A 12143-nucleotide genomic window follows, 5' to 3' on the forward strand; every position below is an offset into this window, starting at 1 on the left:
ATCCTTGGCTTTAATAGGGCTGTGATTCCTACCCAGACACTTGAATTCAAGCTCCATGTACTTACAGTTCCAAAACTAAGATGTAAGAAGTAGGAGATTCATAGGTATCGTGGATAGTGATGTACTGAGGATGCTGTAAGTGCTGTAACAAAGCTGCTTCGTGTGCTGCCTGCTCTTTCTTTTTCATTTTTTTACTAATGAATTTTACAGCAACGTCTTTCCGGGTGGCTTTGTGAACACATTTCTTTACTATGGAGAATCGACCCCTGAAATAAAAAAAACCCACCAGAATAATGAAGGGGCCTCATGAATAAATCATGTCTAGTTTTCAGTGCAATAACAGACTGATTTTCAAAGTGTTATTTGATTCAGCACATTAATATTTCACAAGGAATCAGATTTAACTAGTTGTTCCAACAAAAAGCCTCTGTCTCTTACCCAGGGTGTAGAGATTCTTTGGGCATTAGCAAACACTGAGAGAAAACGGTGTCGCTTTGCTTTGTGCAGCCGTACTGATGTCCTCTAACAATCTCCCCTGGGTTCAATTTGCTGCCACTTTTACGGGTTCTATCTCTTTTTAGCTGTGGGTCTCCCTTCTCCAGCTGCTTTAATAAAAAGCCCAAACTTTCTCAGACAACTAAAAGAAAAGCCTTGTTAAATAATCACTAATCTATCATTTTGTCTCACTATTTCAGGCACACAGCCAGAAATTAAGAAAAAAAGCTGGCAGGAAAGCATTTAGGAAACTCATACAGACTAGTGGCTGGTACCATTCCTGAAAGTAAAACTACTAAGTGAAACTGTGTGCTGAACTTGGCCTCTAATACATCACACTTCTTTCTACAGAACCAGAGAGACTCCTGTCCTTTTAGCCCCAGAATTACTCGCCTCTGATCTCTGAGCTGAAGAACTAACTGCATTAACCTGAATTGCTTGCATGCCCCTTATCTGTTGTCTGCGCAGAGCACCGAGGGCTGACAACGTATGCAGCTCCTATTTAGGCTCCTGTTCAACTGACCGTCCCAATCAGTAAAGCGCTTCGGCATGTGATTTATGTCAGTCACATGCCTCACGTGCTTCAGCAAACTCAGTCTTTGAGGTTAAGCTTATCCAGAACCAGCAAATTGTCATGACTTCAAAAGCTCACATCAAATCAGAGATGTCAGAGGAGATACCAGCGAGAGCTAGCAGTGGCTCTCAGAGATTTGGCTGCCTAATTGTTCACAGTTTGCCAGGTTGCAATCCTCAAATCACAACTGATCTTGAAAAACAGCATTTAGTCCATATTTTAGCCAGTCCACATTTTAATCAGTACTTAACGTGCTTTTGCAAGGAGCAGCAGTTTTCAAGCTAACTACAAAAAGCACCCTAAGCTTTCCTCCAAGGAAAAAGCTTCAAGCCATTGTTTTGGTGTTTTTATTGCAGTGATAAGTGGGGTTAATATTACCTCCCAATCTCATGCAGCTCTGCATAAGCGAGGTCAAAGTTTTCCTTCCACGAAATAGTGGCACCATCAGCAGCAGAGTCTTGGGAGAACAAAGGACATTCAAGAAAGCATAAAATTAAAGACAGTTTCCTGTGGACTATAAACAGCATATTTTAAAATTATGGGAGACCATATTACTTAAAACAGCAAATATTACCACTAGGAGTCCAGTTTCAAACTGCTCAGGCACAGCTCCAACATGTCGCACCACTAAAAGCCAGAGCTCCCCAGAGGAAGGCGTGGATAAGGTGGATTCAAATCTGTCCTTGCAATTTTGGGCTGAAAAGGGCTGTACGGACAGTCTAAGGGCATGTCTGTGTGTAACTGGGAGGTACAGCTACGCCATGTGAGCTCTCGTTTCATCCAGCACAGGCTATTCAAGCCAGTCACAGACCTAGTTATCCACTGGAGCTGCTAAAACATGGGGAAATGTGGTCTCTGCTCACAGAACTGTCGTGAGTGAGCTGTACCCCAAATTTCCGAGGCCCCGCACGCTAGGGGCTCGCCTCCATTGCAGCCTGCCTATGCCGGCTGCGTTGCTCGGGGTGGTACGTTTTGCAAGCTGACTTGCAGACCCCGGCTGGGCTGCCCAGCAGAAGCCCCTGGTGCTACCGCCATTGTGGAAAGGCAGGGGACACGCGGGGCAGGATGTGGAGCCTGTTGCCCAGAGATGAAGACAAAAAATGGTTTTCGGATAGAAAGCTGGCACCTGCTAGGAAACGGCAATAGCTTCTGTGACAGAGGGAGGCTGTGAGCCCTGCTGGAGGAGCAGACATGCAAAGACTTTCTAGTGGCAGGAGCTGGCTGTGAGCATCTCCCAGGCTTTCTCTTGTATTCCTACCAGCTCCAGGATCAGTGTTTTTATTGGGACGCATCAAAGCACCATACTGACTGCACAGGTGGACACCTGCACACATCAGCCCCTCCTCGCCGTGCCCCACTCACCGTACTCCGGGAGCCTTACGAATTCGGATGGGTCGCTGGGCAAGCTGATCCCCCAGGGATTGCTGGCACTCACTCGAAACTGATACTGGCAGCCTGGGGCCAGGTCCTCAATGGCGAGGTACGTGTCCAAAGTTGAGGCTACCGACTGCTGCCAGACTTGTGAGCCTGCGTTTTACAGAGGGAGAGGAGGAGAGCTGAAGGAAACAGTCTCAATGCGTGAATTCAGAGCAGAGGCTTTCTCTGCCCAACTCGTGCAGTACCCTGGGAGGTTAAAATCCACAAGGTGTTTAAAAGGCAATGTTACGACAGGCTGAGGTATTGCTGTTAAACCAGAACTGGACCATAGGAAGCTATTTTGTGTTGCAGCCACCTTCCAGTCTGGCTAAATGAGGGAAGAAGGAAATGCCCCTGACTTGACTGATAGCGATGGAAAAACTGCAGCCCAGGGACAAGCAGTCTAGCAGTCCAGCAGTCTAGCTGTGGCTGTATACTACAGCCTGTGATGTCTCAGGGCAGCGTGATAAGACAGGAATGGAGAGCTGATCTGATGACAGCTCTGCTGTGAGAGGATCGGTAGCAGAAATACTGCAAAAAAATAGATGGACAAGGGAGTCCCAGGTGAAGATGAGACAGGACGTCAGTGCAATTAAAGTGCTTTTGCAGATGAAGTCTTTCAGAAGACATGGTGGCTACAGTGAAACCCGGAGCTGCAGGAGGAGAAGCAGCTTTCTGAGGCTTAGTATGGGCTTTTTGCAGATGAGCAGGATTGCAGCAAAGAAACGTGTGACTCTGTCATGTGTTTCTGCTCCTAACAGAAACAAACCCAACCATTGCCTAACCTGTGGCAATACTTTATTCATCTGCACAGGGTCACAGAACAGAAAAGGACCCCTGGGACACTGAGTCCTGTCACAGCCTATGATTTCTTTCAAGAATATATAAAATTTTATCTTATTTTAGTAAGTTCAGGGCTCTTTACCTTTACATTATTTACCATTAACCATATATTTTGTGTGCGCTGTGGGCAAATTCTGATTGCCAGCTCTCACAAGGTCAAGGTTGGTTTTACAGGGAAGAGTCAGTGATTCCTTTGGAGTGGGAGGAATACTGAAAACTGAAAACACTGCTGCTTTTTTGATGTTTGTTTTGGGGGCTGTTGTTAATAGAAGAGCTTTTATTCTTTCACAAAAATGCAAGTCACACTGATGGCACAGTGAGGGTCAAGGCAGAGTATTTGCTAAGAGAAGGTATTAATATGATGGAGTGATTAAGTTTGCACATTTACTAACATGAGGTAGGATTTTTTGAAGGATGAAGGGATAAAAACAGAGGCCACATACCTAAGGCAAGATTTACTGCCCAGGGACCCTCACACCTTAGCAGGAAGAACGCAAAAAGGGATGTGAATCATTTCAAATGCCCTTTTCAAGAGCACATGCCTATTGGGAGAACAGTGCGTTTAATATCTATTTAATTCTTCAGGGGAAAAGAATGGTTGGATTTAAGAACAAACAGATTTCAGAGCTGAATTTGAAAAGTATGCAGGGATCTGCAACTCTATCCAGATCAAAAAAATAATGAGGCTGCTTTGTTTTTTCATTCTTAGGAAACATCCACCAGAAAGGATGAATACCATGGTGGCAGAATGCAAACGATGAAAGGATGCCTTAGTGGTGGATATGTTTTAGCTTAGCACACTTTACTTGCCATAAGTGACTGGAGGAAACAGAAAGGTCTGTAATATGTGAGAAGTTGGATTGGATGATAGAAGGGCTTCTTTTGACCTTAGACTTTGGGATCTGTGAGCAACAGCTAGTGACACCCCAGTGATGGCTAGGATGCTTTTGGGACCTGTTGTGCCATAAAGGAGGCTTACTTTGTTCTCATTCTCCTAGCCAGCAAGCACAGCTCAAACCACTTACCTTCTTCTCTGTACTCCACAGTGTAGCCTGAAATGGTGCAATTGCCTGTACTGGATGGGGGTAGCCAGCGTAGGATCACAGAGGTGCAGCTTCTCTCCTGAGCAATGGGGCGATTTGGGGCAGCTGGGACACCTTGGGAAGAGAAAACAAGCACCAAGTCCAGCATCACGTCAACAAGCGCTAGTGCTTTATTCTGAAGATCAGGTGTACCAGGTACCTCAGGTCACTACGAGGCAGCTGCGCCTTGCAGAGGGAGCATTCTGGTTTACACTGGGTTACCAGCACAACCAGAGGAAAGGCAACGTCATGGTCCTATTCACCTACCTCCATGGGTCTGAGACCTCCATACTAGCAGCTGGAGAGGACTGTGCTGTTTGCAAGCCCAGCTGCCTTGACATGTCTCACAGTACTACAGGGCAGGGGGAATATCTTCTTGTTCACAGATGGTGGTCAACTGGACTGCAACGTCCCAGGGAGCTCCCTGCGAGACCATGCGGGAGAATCGCCCCGTGGGTGCAGAGGATCTGTCTGAGCTCAGCTGCTGTAAAGGCAGAGCCTCTTTACCTGCCACCTTCTGCTGCTAATTTTTGCTCCAGCTCAAGACCTGATGCAAAGCCCATGGAAATGAGGAAAACGAATATTCTCGTGGACTTCACCAAGCAGCGGGTGAGGTTCTGGAGGTGGGGAGTCACCTTGAAGTGTCCAAAAATGACACAAGAAAGCCACTCGGAGTGCTTCTGGGTGTATGGTGCTTGGTATGTCTGGCAGCAGACTGACAAATGACCAGTAATTCTTCTGTGTTTTGCTCAGGGCTCCCTTCAGCGCAGGAGTAGTTAGTGCAGCCACCAATTTGTTTGGATAAATTGGGGAAATTATACCTCTAGAGCAGTTTGTGAGACCAAACAAATTGACTTCTAAATGCTTGTGACACTCCTGCATCTGTAAGTCACCAGTTAGACATTCGTCTCTGTGCCATCCCCTTCAACGCAGCAGGCACCCCTCATCTCTCATGCTAACAGATCCCTTCCCAGAGCTGGAGATCATGAGCATCAACTCATCATTTTATATTCTTTACAATTAGATGGGTCACTAATTAGAGCGCTGAGAATTCAGGCTCAGAGACGTGTCTCTGAGTTGAGTCCCTGCCGAAGAGTTCACCCAGGCCAAGCCTTACTCTCACTGCCTCCGTCCCCCACAGAGAAGGAGAGGCTGAAAATTGGTGTCACTGTGTCCCAGGTCCCCCCACTCCAGGCAGGCTCTAAAGCACAGAGCTCCCTGTGTGCAGCCAGGGCATCATCCCCCCGGGGGCTCGGCAGCCCGAGGGAGCTCACCTTCCCCCGGCTGACCTTGCCGAGCCCCTGGGAAGCAGCGCTTCGAGCAGGAGGCAGGAGCTGAACCACTGCCAACGCATTTTCATTTCCCAGATGTGATGCTTATGTTCAGACGATTTAATCAAGTGCAAAGAGTCTGCGATGCCTTCAGCCATCAGTGGGAGTCTTGGCTGAGGAATGGTTGTATGATTTTAACATCTCAATTCACCTGGCACAGCTCCACGTCCGGCTGTCTTTGCACCGGCTATTCCTGTGTGCTCCCAGCCCCCACGAAGGGACCCCGTAAAGGAAAAATCCTGGGTGTTAAGGTCAGATGCGCTACCTTGAACTTTGATGGTTGCAGAGGTTGATGCGGTTCCGTGTTCATTGGTTGCCACACAGGTGTAAATGCCGCTGTCCTGAGGCATCAGGTTGCAGATCTTCAAGGTGAGCTCCCCGGAGTCACTGTGGATGCAGGAAGCCCCAAATATAAAACGCTGCTTCACTTGCTAATGCTTTTTATACCGGTTCCTGTCCTGTCTCATTACAAACACACGTGCACACAAATCTTGTTAACTCATTTGAAGGAACATCCCTCCAGCAATCTGGTACCCAAATACCTCCATATGTCAGGATTAGGCCATTAATGAAACCTTCTAGCTGAGTGCTCCAAATTGCCTGCCAGGCAAACCTACTCGTCTGCTGTGGCCTCGGAGGAGATGGGGAAGGATCACTCAAGGAGCAAGCAAAGTCCAGGAGCTGAACATTTGCTGTGCCTGTCCAGAGCTGGATGCTTAGACTCCATATATCCGGAAAGATTTCCCCAGGCACATCTTTCCTATCTCGGGGGATGCTGAGCTGCTGTGCCTCTGCAGTTAAGTCCAACACACGCTGGACAAATTGGGCTTCCCGCAGATGCAGAAGGCAGTCACACCGCGCGGGGAGCCTGACATTTCTGGGAAACTTCAGACCCCTGGAGCATGTGCCGTTGATCTAATGAGGCTGCCAGGCCCCCGGTCAGAAGGCTGGACATCTCACAACAGCTATGGATAAAGAACATCAGCGCTGAGGTCATGAGAAATGCTCAATCTTTGGGCCAATTTGAGCAAATAAACAGCTCTACGGAGTCTAGTGAATATATAGCAGGTCTGTACATAGTCACTTCAGTTTGCACATTGGAGTCTTCAATATGCAATTTAAGGGAGTTGGCCTGAATTAAAGGATTTTGCTTGTGTAACTGCTTTAGCTGTACTGGAGACCCAGCTTAGAGCCAACAATAAATTCCCTCGATGGCAAAAGTAGACTAATTCTTGAATGCGTAATCTATTGGAAATTGCAGAAGGACATGGTTGCCGGTATAACTGCCTGGACGCTGCGGCTTTTGCTGGTCTGACTATGCTGGTTTAAAACAATATCCCCTTCCCCCACAATCCGGACACTCATGCCAGCAAGATTTGTAAGACAGCCACTGATCTGCTGGGCCTCTCCTTGGCAGACAGTGTCTTCACTGAAAAACAAATACGAGTAACAAGACAATACAAGTGCTGATAGTGCACATGGAGCCAATGCACAGGCGAAAGTCTGTGATGGGAAACAGAACCCTGCACAGAAATATCCCCCCATCCCAACCCCAGCCAGAAGCCTGAGATAAGGCATTAGTGATCTACTAACGGCTAAAAAGACAATTTTGGGTGCTCTGGAGCGGCCGCACAAGCCAATAGTCTCTGAAGGAATCTCTTGATCAGATGTGATATTTTTATTGACCATGTCAAATCCCTTCTCTCTTAGTGTTCATTTTTCACTCCCTGGATTCATCTCAGCCTGAGCCAGAAGTGCTGAAAAGTTCGCATGAAAGATTGCCTCCCGGAGATTTCCACCGCGGTTTGGCCCAAATCGCTTACATAAGCTGCGGACGAGCATCCAGCAGCAGGCTGTAACCTGACCTGGGTTCAACTCCAGATCTTTTTGGATCTTCCCAGTGCTTGTTGTAAAGATGGTTTTCCTCCCCCCAAGCCGAGCTGGGAACATCATGACAAGCATCTTTCTGTCCAAGCACAGCCAGATGTAGCCTTCCCAGGAGCACATGTAGGCTCTTTTAGGAACAGCTGAGGAAGGGCTCAGGAAGACTGCAGGAGTTACCACCTCTGGCCATGAGATGAGAAAACGCCCAATGATAGGGGTATCGCAAGCCGGTGAGAGCTTGCTCTGCTCGACTCCTGTTCCTACCGAAGGTGAGCATGGCATCAAACTCAAGCAAAGAACATGGAGGCAATATTAGCCGAACTAATATGTTGGAAACATTAATTGCTTCTGGCTTGCAGCTGGCTCAGGAGGTCATGGCCGCCTGGGGCACAGCACAACCAGAGCAAGCTCATGACTGCCAGCAACACACTCTGTGGATATAGTTTCTGTGGGAAACTATAGAGCTACCCAAGCCCCAAAGTTTGACCCTTTCTAGCCAGCGTGTGGTGCAGCTATGTGCCAATACACCATGCCAGACTTGATTAATTGCGTTTCTAATGAGCCTTGTAGCCTGGCTGGTGCCATATTTGAGGGCAACACGACCAGTTATGCTGGGATCGAAAAGCAGGACCTTACCAAGATGACACCGTGTAAGTGGCCGTGCTGTTGTCATTGTCAAGAATGTTTTGATCTGGTCCTTTCCAGGTTATTGTTGGTTTTGGCCGTCCACAGACTTTGCACTGCAGCATCACTGTGTCGCCGAGCAGGCAGGTGATGTCCACTAATGGCACAAGAAACTCTGGAGCCACTGGAAAAAAACATAGGGACACAAACATGACACCTTCTTTTAATCTACAGGCGAGGATGTTCCCCATGCAAGTCTAGAGAATACATTATAGGACCCCCTATGGGATCTGGGTCCCAAACAGCTGGGGGTCCTGGGATTATGTTACCAAAACTCCCCCTTCACTAAGTGCCAGCTGTTGACAGCTTAGCAAAGGAGGTAGGGGGGACTGTCCGCCCCCCAGCCCTGTGCTCTGGCAGGAGGGCAAGACTTTGTGAAGGCAGGTTTGGGGGGTTCAGCCTCGCCTGCGGCCCTGGGCTGTCTGAGCCGAGCAGCCAGCAGAAGGACCGCTTTCCCTGGGGACTGAGCAGAGAGCTGCCTTTGCTGTAAACGCTGATGGGTGCAGAGCATGCTGTTGCACCGGAGTAAATCACAGCTGCTGACTTGCCCCTCCGTGCCAGTCAGTGCACAGCTGTCCTTAACTCACCTTCTTGAATGAAATTGGGGTTGATTATCTGAAAAATACAAAGAAATAAAACCATTTATTTTTCTGGACAGTAACAAAGAGGTGCCTGGTTTCACAAGGTACCGTGGTGAACCTGACCGGAACCGCAGAAGCACTGACCTGTGGCTACAAACAACCTCTAACAACCGGCAGATGCAGCAACCTCTAGTGAGAACTGAACAAGCCCATGCACAACTGGGAAGGTAAATGGAAGCTATGGCTTCTTGAACTCTGATAAAGCATCACAGGTAACAGGCACAACACCAAGGCTGAGGAGGGTGGACATGCTTTCTCTTTGCTTGGGTGATAACGCTTAAGCCATTAACTCTTCTTCCCAGAGGTGGTTTGTGCCCCCCTGTGCCCGGCTCCAGACCCACGTCACACAGCCCCTGCAATCACCATGCCCTGGAGTCTGGCCACTAACCAGCTTCAGGGAGACGTCTTTTAACTTCTGCTCAGCTTCAGGGAAAAAAGGTAAAGCACTAAAATAGAAATACTGGCTTCTTTTTGCCTACTGACAAGTATCAGTCCTGCAACAACTCATGGTCTATCACAATGAGTGAAGTTTCATTTCATTGGACTGCTGGAAACTTTCCAACTTGAACCTAGGTTTGGGTAACTGAGAGTTATTTTATCTAATTAGTTAATTGATCAAGTTAGCAAAGACTTGAAAAGCTACTGTCTCGCTGTGGCCTATATATGCCAATTGCCTCATGTAAACCCTGGAAGCAATGGTGAGAATAGCGCAAAGACAACGCCAGTAAGTTCTCACACGAGGTATCAACCCTAACTACAGAATGGTGTACAATAGTATAGAGGTTTTAGCCTCATTAACTGTTTTAATAATCTCATAAAACCTTGTTATCCAAATTCAAACTAATGATTTGATATCAAACACCATAAACACCAGTGTGGTTTATCTCGCCTTAAGTATATTTGTTACTATCTATTTCAGAGCTATTTTGGAAGATGCCAGTGAAGCAGTGACCTAATTTGTGGTCTGCCAAAGATGATGGGAGTTTTTGCAGAGGCTCAGAAACCAGGCCATGAAGCAGAAGCAATAACCCTTCAAAATAACGTAGATACATTTTCAAGATTTATATTTATATTTTGGCTTTATAAATAGTTTTCCAAGGTGTATGGCTCAGGATGCCATTCAAGGAGGCACTTGGGCGTATTCGGGTTCATTTTGGTTTCATAGCCCTCTTCATAGCCCCAGGAAACCTCTGGTACCAGCACTGAGACCTCAGGGTCTGTTTTCTCCCATCACCACCAGAAAGGCTGAATGAACCAGGCACAACATGGACTCACCACTCACAAAGATCCATTTTTTCCCCATAGAAACAAACTCCTCGCCCTCTGAGACTGAGACTATCCTTTTCCTAGCAATAGGCAGAATTTGATCCTTCAGACACATCTACAGAGAACACAGCGTTCATGGTACTGGCTGAAACAACCAGTCAATGCCGGTGCTTTACACTCCGCACTCCAGAAACGAGTAGGGGCTGCTGCTTGTGGGCAAAGCCAGTTTCAGTTCGTACCACGTAGCCAGTCAGTTCCAAAGGTCTGTACCTGGGTGGGCAAAAACGTGATGGTTTGGATTCTCACATGCTCCCAAGAACGCTGAGATTTCAAATGTTTAATTCCCAGCATCCTGGAAGGAGCCAACCTCTGCCTACATCCCTGGAGAGGACTCTCTGAGCACTATTATTATAATTAGGGATTCTTTTTTTTTAAAGCCATGTTGGGGGGCACCTCTGCAGTGGGGAGGAAGCAGGAGAGCGTCCCACCCCTGCGATGGGATGGCATGGCTTGGCTTGTCAGGCAAGAGCCTGAGTGGGTGAGGGAGCCAGCCAGGCTCTTTGCGTCCCACGTTGGGTCTTCCTCTTCCTGGCTGCACCTCCTGGCCCTGGTTTCACTTGCGAAGTGCAAAGTCCCATCTGAAAGGTGCAGCTGGGCACCGACACCAGGATGTGGACCTCTGGCCAGCCACCCCTGGAGCCTCTGAGAGGGTGAGGGGCTCAGAGACAGCAATTGCTCCTCCGCAGTAACCAGGACCCACATAAGGCCCCCTGGATCCCAGGGGCAGGAAGAAATTGGGGCGTAAGAGGGCATTGGATGAAGAAGAACATCTTCTCTCCCACCTGTGCACATGGAAAAGGAGAAATGGATCTTCATGATTGTGTCACTCACACGACACAGCAAAGGAAGAAAAAGCTATTCATGGACAATCATCGCTTGCCGCTTTTCACTCATTGAGACCATCTACTTATCAGCTTAGTAACCCCAGGCATCAGCTCATTTGCACATACATCTTCATTTCTGTAGTTTTTGGCTTAGCTGGAATACACATCTATCCTCCAAAGCTCTCCCCTTCCTTCCCTGCAGCATGCACTAAATTCCCTTATGATTCACTGATTTCCATCCTTTTAGGATTAGAGATCAGGAGAAAGAAACACTCATAACACTTTATATTAATTTTATAACTCTAAAGGATTCATTAGAAGATGCAGCTACAACGATAAATGTAATGGATATATCTATAAATAAATAATGCTACCTTTCTAATGACTTCCAAGGCACAATCGTTTATAATAATTGCCTTACCAATGTTTTTTTCCACTGCCTCACCATGGGAATATCAGAAAGAAAATTACCGCTGCTAGATAATATTGGAAGAGTCTAAAATTTACATTTCCTTTGCTAAAACTTCATCTGTTAATTAAAATGTTACCTAACAACACCCCCACAGCCATGTTGCAGCTTTTGCCTGCTGTAAGTTTAGACAAAAATAAAAGCCTATTTGCAAGAGCGTGTTTAAGTGCTACCAAAGTGATTTAATACATCACTTAATTAGGGAACGGGATTTGGTCTACTTTGAAGAAGGGGCTCAAATGACGGGGTGAGAAGTGCAGAAATAGGAAAGCAAAGGTTCACAGCCAGATCTGCAGCTAGAAGCCACCTCCGCTGGCTCACACGTCCGCTCCCGGGCCCCGGGGGTTTGCCGTCTCTCTCTGCAGGCTGGCCGGGTGTCCCGTCTAGGGGCAGATGGCAGGAGATGATAGACTCCACAGAGTTCTTCTAGATTAAGTGCAAGACCTTTGGAGATGATTTCTTCATTTGCCAAATAGGTTTTAATCCCCATGGGTGGAGAGGAGGGCTCCAGAGCGTGGTCCCCGCTGCCCTTAGAGGACGGGAGCTCACGTACTGCTTTCCCGCACAGCCTCCT

General features: G+C 47.5%; 1 protein-coding gene across 1 annotated transcript in view; it reads right to left on the reverse strand.

The window, feature by feature from the left end:
- LOC104082424 (kalirin-like) overlaps window positions 1–10486 on the reverse strand; it is a gene marked incomplete at its 5' end in the record, with an annotated part of 14410 nt that extends 3924 nt beyond the window's left edge. Inside the window, 8 exons of the mRNA XM_009585546.1 lie at window positions 66–266; window positions 1448–1526; window positions 2432–2596; window positions 4354–4485; window positions 6007–6128; window positions 8262–8433; window positions 8897–8924; window positions 10393–10486. Of these exons, the coding sequence (XP_009583841.1) occupies window positions 66–266; window positions 1448–1526; window positions 2432–2596; window positions 4354–4485; window positions 6007–6128; window positions 8262–8433; window positions 8897–8924; window positions 10393–10486 (993 nt within the window). The remainder of the gene's footprint in view (window positions 1–65; window positions 267–1447; window positions 1527–2431; window positions 2597–4353; window positions 4486–6006; window positions 6129–8261; window positions 8434–8896; window positions 8925–10392) is intronic.
- Window positions 10487–12143: the final 1657 nt, after the last annotated feature.

The sequence above is a fragment of the Fulmarus glacialis genome, unplaced genomic scaffold (assembly GCF_000690835.1).
Source record: "Fulmarus glacialis isolate BGI_N327 unplaced genomic scaffold, ASM69083v1 scaffold18049, whole genome shotgun sequence".
Taxonomy (NCBI): Eukaryota; Metazoa; Chordata; class Aves; order Procellariiformes; family Procellariidae; genus Fulmarus; species Fulmarus glacialis.